General features: G+C 36.9%; 2 protein-coding genes across 3 annotated transcripts; both read right to left on the bottom strand.

The window, feature by feature from the left end:
- Window positions 1–3,330: 3,330 nt before the first annotated feature.
- On the bottom strand, window positions 3,331–4,344 carry LOC131772852 (melanopsin-like). Its single transcript, XM_059088849.2, has one exon. It carries the CDS (start codon window positions 4,342–4,344, stop codon window positions 3,331–3,333), a length of 1,014 nt encoding a protein of 337 aa, XP_058944832.2.
- Window positions 4,345–5,955: 1,611 nt separating this feature from the next.
- Window positions 5,956–16,834, bottom strand: LOC131792919 (adenosine receptor A3-like). 2 transcript variants are annotated; one of them, XM_066168779.1, is made up of 2 exons: window positions 16,656–16,834; window positions 5,956–7,345 (listed from the first exon to the last, which is right to left on the bottom strand). In XM_066168779.1, exon 2 carries the CDS (start codon window positions 7,223–7,225, stop codon window positions 6,314–6,316), a length of 912 nt encoding a protein of 303 aa, XP_066024876.1. In that variant the 5' UTR covers window positions 7,226–7,345; window positions 16,656–16,834; the 3' UTR covers window positions 5,956–6,313. The 2 variants fall into 2 exon arrangements, with proteins under 2 accessions (XP_066024876.1, XP_058966345.2); XM_059110362.2 differs by lacking the exon at window positions 16,656–16,834 and adding an exon at window positions 8,936–8,996.
- Window positions 16,835–22,597: the final 5,763 nt, after the last annotated feature.

The raw sequence follows: 22,597 nt of genomic DNA, 5'->3' as shown, positions 1-22,597 counted from the left end.
GCGCGTAATCTTCCCTGAATGAAACATTTTGGCGGCGAAAGAATTGTTCAAATTTTGGCGCGATCATTTGCAACATTGTCAGAACCTGATTGTTTACCATGAACTCCGACGGTTTTGTGTTGAATTCTTAGTGGAGTATCGAGGTCCTGGACCATTACCAGATCTTGATATCACTACCCCGACAACGACGAGCGATGTCTGGCGCTCGAATCAAAAATTAGAAAAAAATATGCAAGGGTTCTGCGTGAACGCGACATGTTTTCTCGCTGATTTTTTTTCTTTTAAATCGCGCGATGAACTTTGTCAAAAAGAGTTCCTACTCTATCAAGTCTCCTCCCCGCGAACAAGCGAAGTCTTACACTCAATGGCCATTTAATGTCACTAAGCACGAACAAATAAATGATAACCTTTCCAGTTTATTTTATTTATTGATTCAACAAATTTATTATCGTTATTTCCCAGGGAACGTACAATTCATCTAAGGAAGAGTGGTATGTATAATAGAGCACTAGGGTTAACCAAGAGCCCCGAACCTGTTTCTTGGCTATTGCGCATGTACTCCTTATTTCGATAATTTGGTTTTATCAACTGAGAGTGATAAAGTAAATTGGCCATCGTGAACTTGAAGAGTTTGTAAGCTGTCGTTTTAAAGGGCTAAAGATCAACACGTCAGCTTACAAACTCTTTATGGTAGCAAATTACCGTTATCACTCAATCTCAGTTGATAATATCGGCTAAATTATTTTGTTATTCTCCCTCATCGACGCAGCACCACAGTTTGGTTAGAAACACACTCCCTATAAGTTGTCCTAACTCACGTTCTGTCTTTTGGTCTCCATCGCTGCAACCGTAGTACATGCCAGTTTTATTTGTAAAGCTTATTCCAACATAACATGAAAGCATAAGCTCATAGTTTTATATTCATAGTCTAGAAACATTTTGTCGCCTCTATCCCCCTCAGGACTACCCTACGTATGCCCTAAGTGATACAAAATAATTGTCTATCGAAAAGGAAACTTTACAAAAATGATAAATTGGCTTTGCGTATCAGTTTGGACCGACAACATTTTGTAAAAGGAATTTTTTGAAGACACTGACACCGGCTCTTATTATCTGCTGACAAGGGTAATTATATTGTAGAAAAAAGTTATGGACAAACAGCAATATCATGACAAAGCATTGTCTCTGCTCAATGACAAAAGTACGTATGCAGTCTTAAACTCTGATCCTAACAGTAAAACTCAAAGAGAGTTTAAAAAAATGTTGCTTGATTTGAAAAAAGCTGGTAGGATTAGTAACTATACGTACAAAATCTTAAACAATATTGACAGCTTGTGTCCTAGTTTTTTTCGGCTTACCTAAAATTCATAAGCCGGGAATTCCTTTGAGATCTGTTGCTTCTTTTGTTAATTCTCCGACTTATGCAATTTCTAGTTATCTTGCGAGAATTTTTCGCCTGTCGTTGGGACTGTCAAAAATTCCTGCGAATTTGCGGATTTCATAAAGGAGAAGGCTCCTAACGCCGGCTTTCGACGTTGTTTCGCTCTACGCTAAAATCCCAGTTAATCTTGCCGTTAAAGTTGCGGAGGAGAGACTCAGAGAAGACGCTTCCCAAGGACAAATAACTTCTTTGCCTATGGAGGATATAATTCTTTATGCCTCAAAACTACGCAATTTGTATACAACGGTACCTACTATCAACAGCTTTCTGGTACAGCTATGGGTTCGTCTGTCTCTGCCCTCATTGCCAAGTGGTTATGGAAGACGTGGAACAAAGGACCTTAGCCACTCTACCGGTTAAACCCTTGTTCTGGAAACGATATGTCGATGATGTTTTTTCTGCGGTATCCGCTAATGAAGCAGAACGCCTTCTATCGCATTTTGAATTCAGTGGAGCTATTCAATTCACCCTTGAACGTGAAAAGGATAGACGCTTACCCTTTCTTGACAAGTGTTTATCGTAAACCTACCCACACCGACAAATACTTCGCTTTCGACTCTCAACACCCGGGCCTATTTGCCATAAAAAGTCTGTAGCTAAAACGTTACTCAGGAGGGCTGACTGTCTACCATCCTTACTTGATTCGAAGGCTGAGGAGAGAAAATGTTTCTAAAGGTAAACGGCTTTACCAAAATTTTTCTCCGTAACTGCCTGAAACCAGTTACAACTAGTAACACTCCTGATGAGAAGGAACCAGCGACTGGTTTTGCTGTTACCGCTCACATTCACGGCGTTACGGAACCCATCAAGAGAATTTTGAATAGCCACAATGTTCAAATTACTCAAAAACCTTTTCCAGACTTTAGGGCATATTTTTGCTAAACCTAAGGATCCTGTCACGAAAGAACAACGAACCGACGCTATTTATTCCGGCTATTCCATGCAATGACTGTGATCGAGAGTATATCGAACACAATCGTCAGTTTGGTACACGTTTGAAAGAGCATCAAAAAGTGGTCTTCTTCAGCAAAAAAGAAAATTCAGCTTCGTCGGAGCACACATGCCTAACTAACCATACAATTGGGTAGGATAAGTCTAAAATTATCACCACTAATCGACGTTACCACCAACGCCTTTGTTTGGAAGCTTTGCATATCAACCCCGCCCACGCTCCTTTAAATCCTGATAATGGCGGCTAATTACTTAACGCCTATTTACATCTCGTCAGAAAAAAAAAGCAGCTAATTAATGAGCATATAAAAGGAACTCTTGTAGCAGCGATTAGATCACCCCCCAACACTAGACAGGAGTGTCGAAACGTTGGGTCTATGAATTGTAACTTCTTGGTTACATTCATTAAATCTTTACACCAGAGTTTCATCAAACCATGTCTGATTGTCCACCTGGTTGCCTTGTGAATTTTAATACATCAATTTTTCTTCTCTTAACTTTCAAAGCAGATAAATATTAATTTCCTGCAAAAAGCGTTTGCTTATCAATAGTGCATATTTGCGAATTCGCTCGGTAGCCAGGACACATTATTTATGAATAAAATTTTTGAATAAGTTTACCTCCAAATTAACTCCCCTTTCTTGAACAAATATCAAAACTTGCCAGTTTAAGAAAGCCACTAAAACTATGAAAACGATAAAGTGAATATTTCGTGACCTTTCAAGTGGTTAAAGCGGTTTCCATGCCTCTCATTTACAGTCACATCGCAGCCTTCTCCAAGTTCTTTTTTTTTTAAAAGTACTTTGAATTCTAGATAATTCAAAACAAATACGAGGCAAAAGTCTTGATATGGCTTATCGCGTTCAATTACAATAGTTACATGAAGGTAAAATTTGTCCTGCATATTGCAAACGGGTCCTGAAAAGTAAGGTCACTATTCACAGTGCATCCTCCCGGCTCGCTGCTGTTGATTCTGGATCTGTGGAGTTCGATCTTCCTCTTCGTCTTCCTCCTCTCAAAATGCGGTATCTGATTAAAATCGTTGTCACGGCTTGAGCATATTTCGGAATTCTCCAAGCATACACAAACGGGTCCACACAAGCGTTGACAAATACAAATCTAAATGCGATTTGAAGAGACCTCACTAATTCTATTTGACCTTCCCCGGCTGAACATAAATTTCTTAAGTTTATTGTGACAGTGTAAGGCAAAAAGGCCACAAAGAACAATAATAAAATGGTGACAAATGCCTTCGCGGTCTTCTTTTCACTTTGAGCTCTTCTTAATTCGGTGTGTTCGACGCTGCAACCCAGACATGCAGTTCGGAGCCGCGCCTGCTGTTCCAGTAACCTAAAAGTTCTCAAGTACAAAGCCGGGAGCACGAGAAGAGGCACAGAAACGTGTAAATTGCAGTATAGCAGCTCAAAAATCCGTCGAGGTATCCCTGGACAAAACAAAAAACTGGTGAAAACGACAGCGTAAATCCAGATCGTGACTATGAGCGCTTTGACACGTTTAGCTGTGACAACTGATCGATAGTAAAGTGCCGAACTCACAGCCAGCCATCGATCACACGCCATTGCTACGACATTACAACAAACTACAACGAGACTGATAGCGATAATAGCCAGAGTTACAAGTAAAAAATTGTCAGTGCTCTCTTCTGACATGCCGGAGAGTCGAAGTGAGTCGTAAACCATCAACTGGTATGCGCAGCAAAATCCAGTGAGAAAATCTGCTACAGCCATATTTATCACCAATTGTGTGCTTGGGGAGCGACGTAAATTTCGATGAGGATCTTTGAAGATAGTAAACAGTAACAGGAAATTTGCAACGCTGGCCGTTGTTCCCGATATGATGTCAAATAAAATAAACGATAGACGAAACCCATCAACACGAGAATCAGGCGGAATTGCTTCAGAGTTATGGCCTGGAGCTACTGAAGAGTTCATCTTAGTGTTAAGTTATGGTGGTCACTCGGATTACTGTTGGAGAGTTGAAGAAACTGTCCCGCTTTGTTGAGATAAAGTGCAATTAAACACGCCAGAGTCAGATGTTAACAAATTAGTCTTATCATGAAATTGGCTCACCATTCACCGTTTTTCATGATAAACAAAGTCGAGGATAGATGCAAATGTAGTTAAATGTTGATTTTAAATCGGTACCATCAAACTGAATCCGCTTCAGAAACAGATAGAATGCAGAAAATTCGGAAAACTTTTCAAAAATAAAAATTAAAAGTGTTTAGAATAGTAAAACTGTTTTCTGTTTCGCAAAAGTATCCCCATTAAATAACCGATAAAATAAAACATTAAATTTTATGAATACAATTTGTATGAATTGTACAAATTAAACGCCACACAGCTTCCTATGAATTCTTGATTCAATTTCTTAACCTACCGGTACTCATTTCTGCAGAGGGGATCCTTGCAAACATCAATTATTTATAAAAATTTGTATCACGCGACAATGCTACATGTTTTCACAGTATTTTCAAGATTTCAACACGATACATCTCTTTAAGAGCGGTGCTAATTACATTAACAGTTAGTAAAATTTACATCAGGAAGGTGTAAAACTGTTAGTTATGCGTAATTTAGTGTTAACAACTTAGTTGAAAACGTAAATTAGCCATCGTAAAGGGTAAAAAAGCTGACGTTTCGAGCGTTAGCCCTTCGTCAGAGCGATTGGAGGAATTGTGGGTTGTGTGTGGGTTTATATGCGACGTGGAAAGAAATGACAAGGACGCATCCAAACCAGTCGCTAGACACTTTAATCTTCCTTATCATTCTAAACAGCATATGGCAGTCTGCGGCCTTTCCTTACATCTAGGCAGTTCGGAAAGCCGTAAAACACTGGAACAAAAATTTATCTTCCAAATCGGCACCCTTCATCCCCACGGAATCAACGAGCGCTTTCATTCAACTAATTTACTCCTGTTTTCTTGTCACCATATACCCACCAATGGCGTAGCTCCACTTTCTGCATATAAACCCAGACACAACCCACAATTCCTCCAATCGCTCTGACGAAGGGCTAACGCTCGAAACATCAGCTTTTTTACCCTTTACGGTGGCTAATTTACGTTTTCAACTCAGTTGTTAACACTAAATTACCTGCTATACTCTCCCACCGACGCAGCACCACAGTTTTTTTAGAAACTTACCGCTTTACTCTTATGTTAGTTATGCGTGTCGATCGTGGATAACAGTCTAAAAAAATTAACATGTAAAATGACTTAAAGTTGATCAAAATAAAAAACAGTCCGATGATAGCGCACTTCGATTTTTCTATTGTTAGTGATCATGCATGAGCCCAAAATTTTTACTTCAATTTTAAATTAGGCGTTAAGCCCTGGATGTTTGTCATCTTTGCAGAGCGTTATGTACTGGGATACACAGTGCGAAAAACAGATTTTTTGGAAGGTGATCTTCTTTTAGTATGTGCGTGTGTTTAACTATTCATATAATCATGATCAATATCTTTTATTTCCATTTATTACCATTAACACCATCCATTAGAGAATCAGCATGCATATATAAGGTTAAGAACACACACATGGCATTAAATTAAACCGTGTTAAGCTAATGTAAGGATCTGCTCGGTGAGACCCAGGCCTTATTTGAATCACAGGCCCTTCCTTCAATTCAATATTATTGACTTTGTTCAGTTAGTATCCTGAGACAGTCACCACCGACAATTCACCTATCTTGCTTTGATATGTAGCTGCATGTTTCTTGGTCCCAAGGCTCCTATGCCCAGAGTATATGGTTCTCCTTCACTTCCCACTGGTTATAGCGAAATATAAAATGTACTTAAATACAAAACCGCCCTAAGTGAAATATAATTGGCCCTAATAATTGTCTGTCTTTCTAGTTCCATCGAAAACCTTTACAGACACCGTCATTTCGTGCGATATATTTAGTTTATATTGTAGCAGGTAATCTCCCCGATTGTGATCTTTACAGCTCGCCTCACTTCTCTCATCTTGTAACAGTAAAGAAACGGGTTTAAGGAAGAATTAAAGTAGGTAAGGGTAACAACAAAATTGCGCGCTATTTCCATGACACTCCCAGATAATCCTCCATGAATTCTTAATGTCGCTACGACACCAAATGGGACATAGCACAAGATAAAGGCAACTTGGACCCACCATATGCTTTCAACGGTTTTCCTATATCGCGCAATGTTCAATGATGTTCTTCCCGCATTTGTTGCCCCTAGTTGAAAGTGTTCTCGTATATGTACTTGTGCTTGCAGATGGCGAAGTTTGAGGTAGATCTTGGTGTACGAAAAACTTGAGATCAACAGCAAAATTATCAAGGAAACTAGGACGAGAGACCAGGCAATGTCGATTCTCCAGATGTATATCAATCCACAAGACGCTCCAATGAACCAAAAAGAAAAAATGAGGAGTAAAACACATCTTACTGTAACAATGTGCCTGTATCGAATACCCAAAAACAGCGCAAGAAGTCTGTCTACACTGACTGCACATGATGTGAACACTGACACTGTGCACAAAAGGTAACTTGAAAACGATTTTATTTTTGTAATGTAAAGTAACACTCCTGGGTTCAAGTCGTTTGTGGTGGAAATGCCAGCAATAATGGTGACAGCGAAGAGTGGCTGTGGTATAAAACCAACAAAGATGTCCGTGACTGCCAAACAGCTCAACAAAAGTTTGGTCGGGGAATGAAGAGACAAAACTTTTCTAAGAGCTTTCAGGATCAGATAGTTGCCAACAATTGCCGTGACGGAGAACAGAATATTTGCAGCGGAAAGAATTACAGCTAAAGTTAAGTTTCCATTATCGACTGTGAAATTCGACATTGTTCCGTTATGTTACGAAATAACACAACCGAAAGTAAGTGAATGTTTTGTGGCTGTAGAAGGTACTGTACGGTATGCTCAGTCGATGTTCTTTCCCGACGAAATTACAGAATGAAACATCTGAAAGAAATCCGACAATAAAGATTCAGCTCAGCACCTTAATCGCAGAACCTTATCGATCAAGCAAACAAAGAGATGTAGTCTTGACGCAATTAAATTCAGGCGGCTGCTTGCTAGACATGTTTATATTTATTTTATGCCTCTTAACGTCATCCTGAAAAAGGGCTATCATGCTCAAAATGTGTTCAATTCTGGCATTTTACTTACATACTTACAAAACTTAAATAATGAATGTTGATTCACAAGGGGCAATGTTCCGGCGTAATATTTATTCTGGCTGCATTAGCTGTCCTTCGTACTTCCCCTTGAAGCATTAAAAAGCGCCAACATATTCGTGATGAACTAAATTAAATAATAACCTAATCAGAGCACACTTTTGGAAACATTTAAGATTAAAAATTATCGGAAATATACGACTTTTCGATAGCATCTAAGTATATACAAAAAAGAGAAAAACGTAGTTGAATACATCCGCACGAGCAGAATGCTAAAATCAACACCCAATATAATCGATCTCTGTCAGAGCTGAAGGTTTAGTTTGAACATGGTAATGTAGTTGTTTAAACACCTAAGTTAACTGTCAATTTAAACTTTCTTTGTCTCTACTCATCTCCGCTCTTTTCTTAATTTCTTTACCTGTACGTGTTTAAAACGATAACTGAATATGTCAAGATACTTACACTAACATCAAAGAGTGATTGATATAACACACCAGATGTACAGCAAACCTGAATTTTTCCAAGCCCTCAGTGATAATCATGACACGTAGCATATAGAGCTTCTTTGGTCAATGTTCGTTATAAATATTCTTTCCTTTTATTCATCTTTTGCGTTTGTATTATTCAAAAATTGTATGCTATGTTCCCGTGTTTACTATTGCTCTCATTTTTGTAAACGACCTGTACGCAATTGAATTTAATGAAATTGCGCTTCGCCAATTTTTAATCCCAAGACTCTTCTATAAAACGAGGTTCAATTAAATTCTTTCATCCCATAAAGAATGCAATTTACAGAGAAAATGATGCTCCTCGTTCTTACTCAAAACTTAAATGGTAACGCTACATTAATATAAAAGTATTGTGCCAAACGTCTAAAGTTAATCTACCTGTACTATGGAAATGCTCGAGATTAAGCAAGATTTGTTTGTCGATCCATACCAATGGCAGTCTCAGCATTACAAGCCTGCTTTTGGCATTTAAATACAAACCACTCTAATTTTTTCTATACGGATAGTTCAATTGTAAATACACTTTCTTTTTTATCAAAACAAAAGACGAGCGCTACACCAGTTCCTTCCTGAAGCCTAAGGCATCATTGATGGTTGCTTCTTGCCAATGAGGATTTGCACCCGTGCTTTTAAGAGGTGCCTAAACAGTTGAGCTATCAAGTAGCCTTGGCTTTTAGCCGGCGACATTTACTTTCACCTGCCTTTTTGTTGAGAGGCAACTGGTTACGAGCTTGCATGGGAGAAGTAATTAAACTAATGTGGCTGCTTTTTATGCCGCAATGACGGCTGCATCGGCCTACTGCATTTCACTGACACTTCTGCTTTTCAGAAGGAAAAATTAAAACAAATACTTATCGATTTACCTTATTAAGCGATTTTAGATTCTCTGGACGTATTGATAAATTTAAACATGTTCAGTACCAGACAAGTTCTTCTCGTGTATAAGGAAACCATTACATCTTTGAATGATCGTAAAGAACAAAACAATTCATATTTATTTTTTTGCTGATTACATGATATCCATCTTAAGGTTTTCGATTCATTCATTCATTCATTCTTATCGCCTATTCGTCCATTATTCTCTGTCTATCTATCCATCTAAATCTACCATGGGGGATGTTTAATACTTCAGCTTTAGCAATTTTTGCATCAAAACAAATGGAACATTTTCCTGTATCAGCTGTTATATTATGCACTAATGGCGTATCTCAGTAACATGAAACTGCATATATTTATTTTTTAACTTCTAAATTTCATTTGAAGAACCAAGTCATTGACACACGACAATTTCCTACGAAGAGAAAATAATTATTTTCTTTTGTTGGTGCCTAATCCATTGGTAAAAATTTCCGAGACATAATCAATCTTGAGATAGCCTTCACGCGATGGATATGTATTCATTTCTGTTCATGTCCTTTGAGAAGGATGGCAGTAAGAATTATCGATTTAAATTGTAATTTATCCCACCCCACAGTTCTTCATTGACGGCTTTTATCTATGGTTCAAAACAAAAAGCGTGGGCTTATCAATAGTGCATGTTTGCGAATTCGCTCGGTAGCCAGGACACAGCCAAAAGTTCAATTATGCCTTTATTATGAATAAAATTTTTGAATAAGTTTATCTCAAAATTAACTCCACTATTTTTTAACTAGCATCAAAACTTACCATCCTGAGAAAGGCACTTAAAACTATAAAGACGATGAAGTAAATATTTCGTGACCTTTCAAGCGGTTAAAGTGTTTTCCATGCCTCTCATTGACCGTTACATCGCAGCCTTCTCCCAGTTCTTTTCTTTTTTATTTGAAAAGTACTTTGAATTTAAGTTAATTCAAAACAAATATGAGACAAAAGTCTTAATGGCTCATCGTGCTTAATTACAGTAGTTACATGACAGTTAAATTTGTTTTATAATGTCATGTTTACTCAGTAAAGACGTAAAGGCGATCCGGAAAGCGGTTACGTCATCATAGACTTTATCGTAGCGTAAACATCAAAACTTCGTCACCGTCGGTCATACGAATTTCTCCTATGGTTTTAAAGAAATTTTACAAAATCCTCTCCAAAACGATAAATTTTAAGATTAAATTTTAATTCAAAGATGTCTGTTCTTCCAACACATCACCCGCACTGAGTTTAAGACCTTAAATGACCCAGCCCTTTCTTGTAGTTCTGTCTCCACTGCAGCAGCTGTTTAAACTTAGTAGTTCTAACGCCCCTGCATCAGCTTTAAAAGAAAAAGCAAGCTAAACTAAACTTCTCTTCACGCGTTACTGTCTAACCTGCTTTGGTACACTCAGATTATACAGAGGGTCCTAATGCGGTGGTGGCTCTTACGGCCAACGGTTAAAATTTGGCCATGTTACAGCTACCGGTTGTTTGCTTTCCGTTGCGATTCAAAGAAAATTTCCTACAGCTGACTTTTTTCACGACTAACGGTTAAAATTTGTCAATTTTTTTCGCCTTACGGATAAAATCTTGAGATATGTCCCGAAATGCATGCAGCAATGAAAATGGCGAAATTCCCCAAAATCGTCAAATCCGCCGAGCTGATTTCGCTTTGACGAAGTTGACTGAATCGTCAATCCATCAAATCCGACGAAATCGTAAAATCCATCAACATTTACTCGGTTTGACAAAATTTCGTCAAATCTATCATTTTCGTTACTCTGTGCAATACTGGACTTAAATGAAAATCTTTGTCGTTTTACGACTAATAGTTAACATTGAGACCCTTTTTCATTTCTTCCATCCGATCGTAATCATAAGTACTGCTCAATCGTACGTGGCTCAACCGTTCGGTAATTTTACGAACATGTTAAAGGGACAACTTCACCTGTTTTGCCTATTTTCTTTAAAACCTCTACAATACTTGGCCAAACAAAGGTATCTTAAAGAAGCTTATGGCTTCAATAATCAACTTACTCAACACAGTTCGCGCACTACCTCACCTTTTCATCCTCGATAAATGCCCTTCATGGTCTTAATTGGCCTCAAGCATAATTTCGAGTTGACGACTCGCTAAGTTTTTGGAAACAAGCCTAGACGATTCTCAGTAACTGTTGATCATATATCATGGCAATTACGTGTCTTACATTCGCTCTCTATATAACACCTGCACTAATTCAAACTCCGCCCTCCTTAAAAATCCTACTCATGTAGACGTGCACAAATTGTCCCACGATTGTCTGAATTCGTTACTCTTTAGAAGGAAAATATACGAGGCAAGCAAGCCCACTTGAATTACGCAAGAAATCACAAGACCATATTTTGTTAATCGTGATCTTTTTTTTATTCAAAATTACATAAGAAGTAAGTTAACAAAGTAACCTACATCATATAATCATTGAATATCGTTCCGAATAGGGGAGAAGTCATTAAAGCTTTAAGTATACATTTGTTTTTACTTGTTTATAATTTTACACCATACTCTTACTCTTAATAACACAAGGCGGTTCATCATAAATGAGTCACTCTAAAATCTTTCTGCAATAATAAGCGAGAAACCATCTAATTTCTGTCCACTCTTATGGGTGAAAAATTTGGGAAAACACAGATCAAGTTTCTGAAAAGAGGAAATCAGTCCTACTCAATGACGAAAGCTATTTTTAAAATTCAACCATTACACTTATCAAGAAATGGCCCATTGTTCCGGGTCAACTTTTCCAAACAAAAGTCCTGAGTAATTGGTAGTCCTGAGGGATTTTGGCCGAAGGGAGGCGGAAAAGCTCGTAACTGATCGAGAAAATTATCGGAGTGACAATTTTGCTGCACTGGGGGAGTGGGTAGTGTAAATATGAACTAGTAAAATCAATCTCCATCGGTGTACCCAGGGGTAGACTTGACCCTCGTTTAGCGCATCGAGCCAAAGGTTCGCAAATTCAGAAATAATTAAATTCATCCGTATTGCAGTGACTCATTTAAACCACCTCTCTCTATATGTAAGTCAAGTCGCCTGGTTTTTACCAGTCAGTTTTGTCAACGTACAAATATATTTTTTGGTCTTACTACTGATGTTAAATACAATCGAAAGTGACGGTTTTCTGTGGAGAGCGTCGAGGCGATTGAAGACCTTGTTTCTGGCTCAAAGCTGTTTTCAAACGAGGTATTCATCATTTTTAGAACCAGCATGTTTACCTAACACGAGGATCCTTCTTTGCAAAGGCGCCGAATTCGTGTAACTATGTTGATGATACAAGATATACTGATCATATCAATGATTTCTAGTTTTTGCGAGAGCATTTATTTGAGTTATTTTCGTTTTCAATCAAACGCGTGGCAAGATGAGGGTGTGATATTTTTTCTCTCACAGGTCTCACAATGAAGAAGGTGAGAGTTTTTTAATATCAATTACAAAAAAAGCAGGTCCTGCTTAAAAGTAAGTCTCTCTCATTAAAAACTACCAGAGTTTTACAGCGGATTTTAACAATCTTTGTTAAAAGTAAGGAGCTGTCAACAGCTTCTCCAAATTTTCGCAGAGAGCAGGCGCTGGCGCACAGCTGTTTTCTAATGAGGCGCTTACTTTCTGGAACCAACAAGTCTACCTAAGAAGAGGATTCCTTCATTTAAGTACTTTGAGACTGCTTTAAGTTGGAGTGACCGTTCTACTTTTAAAAAAGGAAAAGCAGATCTTGCTTGTACAAGACTTTTCTAAAAACTGTCAAAACTGAATTCTAGAAATGTTTTTAGAATGAAATACTGCTAAAAGCAAGTTTTTCGAGGTTTTGGCAGAGCGCGTTTGTCATCACTTTTTATTTGTTCCTTTTGTCTTTTACCTCGGGCGTGGCATCCAACGAAGGTGTGATTTTTTTCATCGCTTTAGGAAGATGTGGCGAAGAAGGGCTAACACTCGAAACGTCAGCTTTTTTACTCTTTACGGTGACCAATTTACATTTTCAACTCAGTTGTTAACACTTAATTACCTGTTTTTAATTTTGTCTAGTATTTTCAAAGTGCCTCAACGTTAAATTATCACGATAGGATTTCAATTGAGTTTTTTCCTTTTTGTTTTAGGAAATTTTGCACTTGTTTGTGGTTTTGAAAGTTAGTTCTCTAATTTAAAAAGGACTTTCATCAACCTGTCACGTAATTTTAGTTTGAAAACTAGCTCTGGCCTCGAGGAATTTACTATGAATATTTATACAGCTCCATCTTGCGCGAAAGCCACGATGACCGTAATTCACGGACGTAAAGAAAACGCAATACAAACGATCTGCTCAAACCTCAAGGGCTTCAGAGCTACAATACAAATTTAAGTTGACAATGAGGACAAACAGATTAAACAAAATGCGATGTAAATTTACGCTGATATGCCAAATACTTAAAATTTGTTGATAAATATTTTTAACATGACAGTTTTTAATGAGTCGTCGACATTGTAGTTCAAATAAATTTATGGAGCTGCAAATATGACTATTTTTTTTCGCCATACGCACTATCATGAAATTTGCTTACGTCCTTTTCATATTACTCATAGTTTATTGAATTGTCGTCTGTCTTGTCTCACGCAACGTTAAATCAACAAGTAATAATGGCTCGAAATTATTTGAAAAGTTGCTATTCTTGTAAAATCGTTCATTTTTCTTCCTACGGCTTTGTCACCACAAGTTAGACAAAAAGCACAACGTTTTCCGTCCTTATAATAAAATCATCCCGACAATTTGTGCACGATGAAACATTTAGACGGCTTCACGCACTCCGTAGGAGTTTTAAAACATATTTTAGGCGCACTTTTACGAGAATAAACAATACATTTTCCCCCATTATTTAACATAGTAAAAGTTTTGTTCAAGATGACAGACAAGACAGATACCAGAAGCTGTTTATGTCTTTCTATAAGACACCAAATGACTTCATTAATAAATTATCTTCTATATTTTTCCAGCTTGTCTAATTCTTCGGCGGAAGTTGCTCGAATTTTTTAAGTTACGCTTGAAATTGTTTAAGTTCTTATTAGGTGTGATATACCACTGAAAAACAGCTCAGTAATTTCGAACTTCATTATTATTAAAGAAATAAAACGTCGGAAAATTGTGTGATTCACATTTCTAGTCATTAAGTCTCTATTGTTTAGATATGCAATTGTATTAGTCTTAATGCACGGATGGTTTAATTTGAAAACTGTTAAACAATCTTTAGAACTTATGCATGGACGAACTTTTTTCAACAGTCGTTACCTATTTGTTTTGTATCTGAGGCAAAGAACTGAACATAAATTCAAGAAAAAGTTCCAGTAAAGAAGAGTGAAATTGTTTCAAAAACAGCTTCAAGAGATGGGGTTTTGCCTAAGTTAATGAGGCTTGCATTTTTCAGGGAACTTATTCAGCGTCGCTCTTAAGGCCCTGTTTACCATTCGAGTTGTTAACAGGTAGTTGTCTTTTAACTGTCGACTGGTCTCATCCGCGTTTTCAACGACGTAGAGAGTACTTTATTTAGTCAGGCGATAAATTAAATCGTGCTATTTTTTGCAATTACGTAGAGACCAAACTGTTCGAGTAAAGCTCCTGTGGGCTTATTTTCTATCGATTACGACTCATCTTTCATTAAATGTGTTTCTTTGGCGCCTTGAAATGAAGTAAGTACGTGCATATGTATAATATGGAATTAACAATCAAGGAAATGCAAGACTAGAAATACAGAATATTGTGGTGAAACTTGTAAGATTTCCTTTGCGAAGCATCGTGTGTGTTATAGTCTTCATCCTGAACTTTCCATCTTACACTTAACGAAGGGTAAATTATTATTTGCCTGGTTTTTACTTAAGCATTCATGAAATTATCACTTCGGGAGGTGGAAAACGCTGACAACCATAGCAATACTGCTTCCGATGAAGGAAAACAACTCAAGGCCACTCAGAAAGTGGCATTACATCGTCGTTTTATAATCGATAACAGAATCCTTGGAAACTTTTTAGCCATCACGGAAACATTACAGCATTCAGGTTTTAAAAATCATGTAGGAACATTAAGCAGCAGGCTCGTAGTACATCAAGGTGGTAAGACATCCAATAAATTTTATTCGTGCCTTGAATTATGCATTGCCTCTATTTCATTTTTTACGGTCTTTTTAAGGACAGCAGTCTATGAGGAAACGATTGCTAGACCCTTTTTTCCTTATAACTCTACTTTTGGTGTGCTGTCTTGTAAAAAAAAAAAAGAAAAAAAAAAAAGAGAAATTATAGGTTCCGGGAAAAATGGAGGAAAATTAATACTGCCTTCATTTGCGGATTTTTGCCTATCTGATAACAGGAATTTAAGATAATTTTCTCAATTCCGCGCTCAGATATTTCCTCATGATTTCAGCTGAGATAAAGGAGGTTAACACATAAAATGCTTGGGACAAGACAAGTTTGAGTAAAGTTTTTAATTGTTTTTGTTGATGTCGATGTTACCGTTGTTATATTTTAAATTCCTAACTTTTTGTATAAAAAGGCCCTAGATAAATAGCTCCAGCCCTCTCTCTCCCAAAAACGGTAAAAAAAGAAAAAAAAAAGTTGAAACAAGAACAAAAAATGGTAGCATCGAGTACCACGCGCGTCTTTTGTAGAGAACATTTTCGATATTATTTTAGGGAAGAGAACAAAAGCCATTAATAAAAGCTATACGCAAATTTTTCTCAAGTTCCTTTTCTATTTCATGATCGATAAGTCATAAAAAAAAACTTTATTCTTCTTTATAAACCTTTTTCTCTTCCTTCATTATACAGGTCCTTGAAAATTCAGATTTTTCCTACTTGCGTTTACACGATCATGATCGTCTTTCGTTATTTAGACCGATTATCATAGAAAGAGGAAATTTATGCTAATTTCAATTGAGACAAGCCATCTTTGTCTGGCATCACGCAACAGATCCATACATGGGGTGATGTATGAATAAATTCAGTATACATTGGACAATTCGACTTTTTCCGGGAAATAGTAAACTTAGATTAAAAATGTCGAACTCTGTATTTCCCAAACCAGAAATATCGAAATAATCGGCAATTTAACGGTCGACAGATGCCACCTTCTATTGAGGTGAGTACCTTTAAACTAATCATTGAACATGTTTGTGCTAATAACTTTCTCTTAGACTTGCACATAGGCTATTTTTATGGACGAACATAACAAAAAAAAAGAAACTATTCTTTACCATATGTCAGTACTGTTCTCTTGTAAAAATAATTTTTCAGATATGATTGAGAGCGGTTAAAATGTGCTTCCGTACGATGCAGAAAGATCAAATTTCCGCCTAGTAAAACGCGGGAAAATTGAACATAACATGGTGTCATGCTTAAATGTTATTGAGAGAGGAGAGATGGGAATGTAACTATTTTAAATGAAGTAATTCGTATTTGCTGAAGTTTTTAGTCGTTTTGCATCTAATATCCAATTTTCTGAATAAGAAACGCTAAAAAAACTTTCGTTAAATACCCATTAATTTTTCAAAAATGAGTTCCAATCATGGGTAGATGTTGAATGTCGGATTTTGACTTAGTCTTTGCTAATTCTTTTTGTATCAGTAAAATAGAATAGGAGAGATATATAAATGAAGTTGTACTCATAAGTGAATCGAAGGATAAAAAAATGATTCGCCGTCTGCGACTCACCTTTTCCAAAAGTGAAGTTAGTCAACAATGCAGTCCAGGTTAAGAACATGAAAAATGAACAAATTCCATGCCTTCTTCAAGGTAACGGTTTTCTGTTTCTACCACGCGCATATGACACAAGTTTTAAGTTGATCGCTAGTTCCAAGCAGTGGATTAAGCTTCCCAAATCGACCTGTCGTTAAGAACGAAACCGTATTATGAAAATAAATTTTAAAAAAATGCTTGCAGCTGTCAGTTCCATGTGGAAGTTAATGCAAATGGTGCAAATGGATGTTATCCGCTTTGCTCGATGGAGAGAATTGGGTCTCTTAGGAATATCTTCACATGTTAACATACGTATTAGACACCGAAATTAGTCCTTTGACCAACATTGTAAAAATTTCGATTAATACTTTTAGGTCCAATTGACGGCGAAAAACGCTAGGAAAAGCAGATACTTAGACGTTAAGTTGTACGTTTTTAATCCAAAAACTTTCAAAATTTTAAAGATCAAGCATATTTTCAGCATATTTTTCGTTCATTCCTACTAAAAGATAAACACCTTGCAAAATTTATCGTGTTTTTAATATTTGACGTTCAGCAACTTTGGTAATAATAAAAATTTTATTCAACAGAACAGTCATGTTCCCGTTTTATGTTCGCTCTAATTTGCCAGTTTTTGGAATTAAATACGCCGACGTGTTATTCTCATTAATTATAAACTTCGCTCTTAAAATCGTCTGAAGATGATGATAATCAATCCTATTATATCGTTAGGTGTTCTTTAACTGCACATCGAAAAGGAATGTACCAGCATTAAAAATCTCTATTCAGAAATTTTGGTTCCAAATGTGAAGTGACAAACGACTCGACCTCGACAAAAACTGCAGAAGAAATAATATATTCTTATTGAGCGAGAAAAAAATATGATCTTTGAAAAGTTGGCTAATTAACATTTACAAGCTGCTGATTATCCTATTTTTTTTATGAAATAGAAATCCCGATGATCGTTTAAACCTTATATTTATCTACAAAGTCCAGTAACCAAAAGGGTAAGGAAGACTCAAACATAAAGCTTCCAAACTATATCCGATGTAAAATCGTTTCTAAGTTGTTATTAACACATTCAGCATTTTGGACGGGGTTGAAACTTTGGCGACCTTTTGGAAATTTTTTAGGTAAACAGAGCAACATATTGTGTGCCACAGCTTTCGTGTTACATAGAAATAATCATGTAAAGGGGTTCAGTTAGTAAACCTTGAGTATTGCCAATCTGATTTCGTTGAAAAAGACCTTTACCCTTATTTGAGAGTGAAGCCAACCTTTTTATTGACTCGGAGGTATGCAGAATCAAAGGAGCCGCGGGTAGATATCCTTTTCGTCAAGAATATGATTTTTCCAGGGAAAGTATTACTCAAATCATCCATCTGTGTTTTCGATTTGATCAACTCTTACCTCACAAGTTGTAAAGCACTTTGGCCCTTCACTGCTTTTGAGGTAAAAGTGCTTTCTCAAGCAATGGTTATAATAGAAACACCTGGTTTGAAGCCAAAACGATTATTTATTTTAGATAAGAACTTCCATGTTCCCTTTATAATGTCATTGAACCATGGTAAAATTCAAATGTTTGTTTTAGAAAAATTAGCGTAATTTTCAGCTGATAACGTTGATAAATTATCATTATGAAACATCATATTCGGTCTAAAGTAGCTTTTAAACATTTTTTAGGAAGATTTCCTTCAAATTCTCAAATAATCCAGTGTTTACCAAAGGAAATTCCACCTTGTGCTAATAAAGGATCGCTAATGAAAATCTTGTCTTTGACAAGGAAATATTGCAAACTGCAGTTTTTTTTTCTTTTTCCCTTAAGAAATATTGCACTTGTTGTTTGTGGTTTTGAAAGTTAGTTCTTTAATTAAGAAAGGACTTCCACCAACCTGTCGCGTAATTTTAATTTAAACACTTGCTCTGGCCTCGAGGAAGTCTTCCAGCAAATACTGACGATTCGTGTTTGAATTTATCTATCAAAGTTTATGCGGCTCCATCTTGCACGAAAGCCACAATGACCTTAATTCACGGACGTCAAGCACATGTAATACAAACGATTTGCTCGAACCTCTGGTGCTTCAGAGTTACAGTACAAATTCAAGTTGACAATGAGGACAAACAGATTAAACAAAATGCGATGTAAATTTACGCGGATATGCCAAATCCTTAAATTTTGTTCGCTAAATATTTTTTAGCATGACAGTTTTTAATGAGTCGTCGATAGTGTAGTTCAAATAAATTAATGGCGCTGCAAATATGATTTTTTTTTCGTCATACACAGTTTCTTGAAACTTACTTCTCATAGTTAATTGCAGTTGTCTGCTGACTTTTCCCAAGAAACGTCAAAGAAACAAGTAACAATGGCTCGAAATTATTCAAAAGTTCCTATTCATATACAATTGTTCGTTCCTCTTGATCTTGTTTCTTTCAAGCAGCTGTTCTCGCCAAGTGTTTGTGATACCCACATTTGGAAGCTCGGTAAATTTCATTTTCGTTTTATTTCAACTACACAGAAATAGGAGTTAAGGCTGAATATCAAATCTTACCATGGGGTGAAAGTCAAACTCAAGTTTTTCATGCATTAAGTACAGTCATCTCCTACCTTCCAAGATCCAACGTTCTTTGGTGCCCAATACTAGACTTATTTAGCCAAACGCGTTTTCTTTTATTAGTCTGGTAGCTATGGTTACAATAGAAACTGTTGGTTTCAAGCCAAGATGAAAATTAATATTAGAAATGAACTGCCCTCTTCCTGTTTGGGCTCTTTGCACAAAAAGCTAAATTGGTAGAATAATACGCGGCGAATAATTTAACTTAGTGCAACGGATTGACTGGAGTAATGTGTCTTGGACTATAAAATGTCATTATTAATTCCTTGAAAGTGTCGCACGTCACGTCAGGTGCAAAGGCATTATAATTATAGATCGTCTTTAGTAATTCATGTCAAACAAACGCAATGCAGGTGAATTTGAGAGAAGAAACGTGAGACTTTAATAAGAATTAAAGGCAAGTCCAGCGAAAATGGTTTTGAGACTCACACAAACATGGATAAAGAGGAAAATTTTGCACTTCGTACTCCTTAGCTCGATGAATTTTATTAAATTGATTACAGTGTGCATATAGTTAATCTATGTTAATGAGACTGGAAAGACAGACGTTTTCTTTCTGTTATCCATAATTTTCTGAAACGTGTTTATTTTCCTTGTATGATTCTTTAACTTATTTTCTACAATCAGTTTATAAAATAATATAAAGATAAAATAATATAAAGATAAAATAATAAAGATTTGAACGGCTGCCCATGCACTATAAGTGGTTATCAACATTGTCTGTGTGCGTACAGCGTTTAAAGTCTGGTTAAACAGTTGTTCTTAGCATAGTTAATAATTAATGTTCTTAGGCAATATTGCCTGATGCGTTATAGTTAAACAAACCCACTAGAGACAAGGGCTCCACGCTGTGGTAGACCAAGCACACACCAGGGTAGGTGAGATCCAGATATAGAAACTTCTTTCCTTAGTGTAGAGGCAGTAAAATCATTGTGTTTTCGCTTTAAAATTGGGCTGAAATGGCCGTGACCAAAAGTTGCACTTGCTAGGCTTGAAATTTTGAGGGCTATGTCACTCCAACCAATCTATTTATAAAGTTTTCATTGTGAGACATACGCCCTAGGGTTGTTTAGTGCGATTGTAAAGGAACTGTTTGCGTCCGTCTGCATTGACGGACGTTGGGTTATTTTTCCTTTCATCAAAATGCTCCATTCAAAGCTCCTTTCTTCTTTTTTTCAAAATTTTAGTGTAGTTTTTCCTGTGGCAAACAATAGCACCGTACCAATTCGGCCGTTGGTTGCAAATAATCAAAATGGAATTTTTTCTCTTAGTGTCATGTCCGGTTCTATCAGAAGAAATGGCCCATTGTTCCGGGTCAACTTTCCAAACAAAAGTCCTGAGTAATTGGTAGTCCTGAGGGACTTTGGCCGAAGGGAGGCGGAAAAGCTAGTAACTGATCAAGAAAATTATCGGAGTGACAATTTTGCTGCACTGTGGGAGTGGGTAGTGTAAGTATGCCCTAGTAAAATCAATCTCCATCGGTGTACCCAGGGGTAGACTTGACCCTAGTTTAATCGAAAGTGACGGTTTTCTGTGGAGAGCCTCGAGGCGATTAAAAACCTTGTTTCTGGCGCACAGCTGTTTTCAAACGATCAAGAAAATTATCGGAGTGACAATTTTGCTGCACTGTGGGAGTGGGTAGTGTAAGTATGCCCTAGTAAAATCAATCTCCATCGGTGTACCCAGGGGTAGACTTGACCCTAGTTTAATCGAAAGTGACGGTTTTCTGTGGAGAGCCTCGAGGCGATTAAAAACCTTGTTTCTGGCGCACAGCTGTTTTCAAACGAGGCGCTCATCATTTTTAGAACCAGCATGTTTACTTAACACGAGGATCCTTCTTTGCAAAGGCGCCGAATTCGTGTAACTATGTTGATGATACAAGATATACTGATCAAAGCAATGATTTCTAGTTTTTGCGAGAGCATGTATATTTGAGTTATTTTCGTTTTCAATCAAACGCGTGGCAAGATGAGGGTGTGATATTTTTTCTCTTACAAGCCTCACAATGAAGAAGGTGCGAGTTTTTTTTATTTATCTTTTGCAAAAAAAAGCAGGTCCTGTTTAAAAGTAAGTCTCTCTCATTAAAAACTATCAGAGTTTTACAGCGGATTTTAACAATCTTTGTAAAAAGTAAGGAGCTGTCAACAGCCTCTTCAAATTTTCGTAGAGAGCAGGCGCTGGCGCACACCTGTTTTCTAACGAAGCGCTTACTTTCTGGAACCAACAAGTCTACCTAAGAAGAGGATTCCTGTTTTACAAAAGCACAGAATTCTTGCAACGATGTTGATGACACAAGATGTACTGATCGAGGAAATTATCTCTAGTTTTTGAGAGGACATCTATTTTGAGTTATTCTCGTTTTCAGTCAAACGCGCAGCAAGACGAGAGTGTGATATTTTACTCACAAGTCTCACAGTGGAGAAGTTGCGAATTTTTTGTTTTTCGTTTGTTCTATATTCTCTTTCGGAGAAAAAAAAGCAGGTCTTGCTTGAGCTTACATAGTTTTAAACGATAAATTTTAATATTAAATTTTAATTCAAAGATGTCTGTTCTTCCAACACATCACCCGCACTGAGTTTAAGACTTTAAATGACCCAGCACTTTCTTTTAGTTTTATCTCCACTGCAGCAGCTGTTTAAACTTAGTAGTTCTAACTTAGTCGTTCTAACACCCCTGCATCAGCTTTAAAAGAACAAGCAAGCTAAACTAAACTTCTCTTCACGCGTTACTGTCTAACCTGCTTTGGTACACTCAGATTATCCAGAGGGTCCTAATGCGGTGGTGGCTCTTACGGCCAACGGTTAAAAAATTTGGCCATGTTACAGCTACCGGTTGTTTGCTTTCCGTTGCGATTCAAAGAAAATTTCCTACAGCTGACTTTTTTCACGACTAACGGTTAAAATTTGTCAATTTTTTCGCATTACGGCTAAAATCTTGAGATATGTCCAGAAATGCATGCAGCAATGAAAATGGCGAAAATTCCCCAAAATCGTCAAATCCGCCGTGCTGATTACGCATTGACGAAGTTGACTGAATCGTCAATCCATCAAATCCGACGAAATCGTAAAATCCATCAACATTTACTCGGTTTGACAAAATTTCGTCAAATCTATCATTTTCGTTACTCTGTGCAATACTGGACTTAAATGAAAATCTTTGTTGTTTTACGACTAATAGTTAACATTGAGACCCTTTTTCATTTCTTCCATCCGATCGTAATTATAAGTACTGCTCAATCGTACGTGGCTCAACCGTTCGGTAATTTTACGAACATGTTAAAGGGACCATATTTTGTTAATTGTGATC

Source organism: Pocillopora verrucosa, chromosome 6 (assembly GCF_036669915.1).
Source record: "Pocillopora verrucosa isolate sample1 chromosome 6, ASM3666991v2, whole genome shotgun sequence".
In the NCBI taxonomy this organism is placed as follows: Eukaryota; Metazoa; Cnidaria; class Anthozoa; order Scleractinia; family Pocilloporidae; genus Pocillopora; species Pocillopora verrucosa.
Note: the sequence above shows the minus strand (reverse complement) of the source record. Positions and strands in the feature narration are given on the sequence as shown.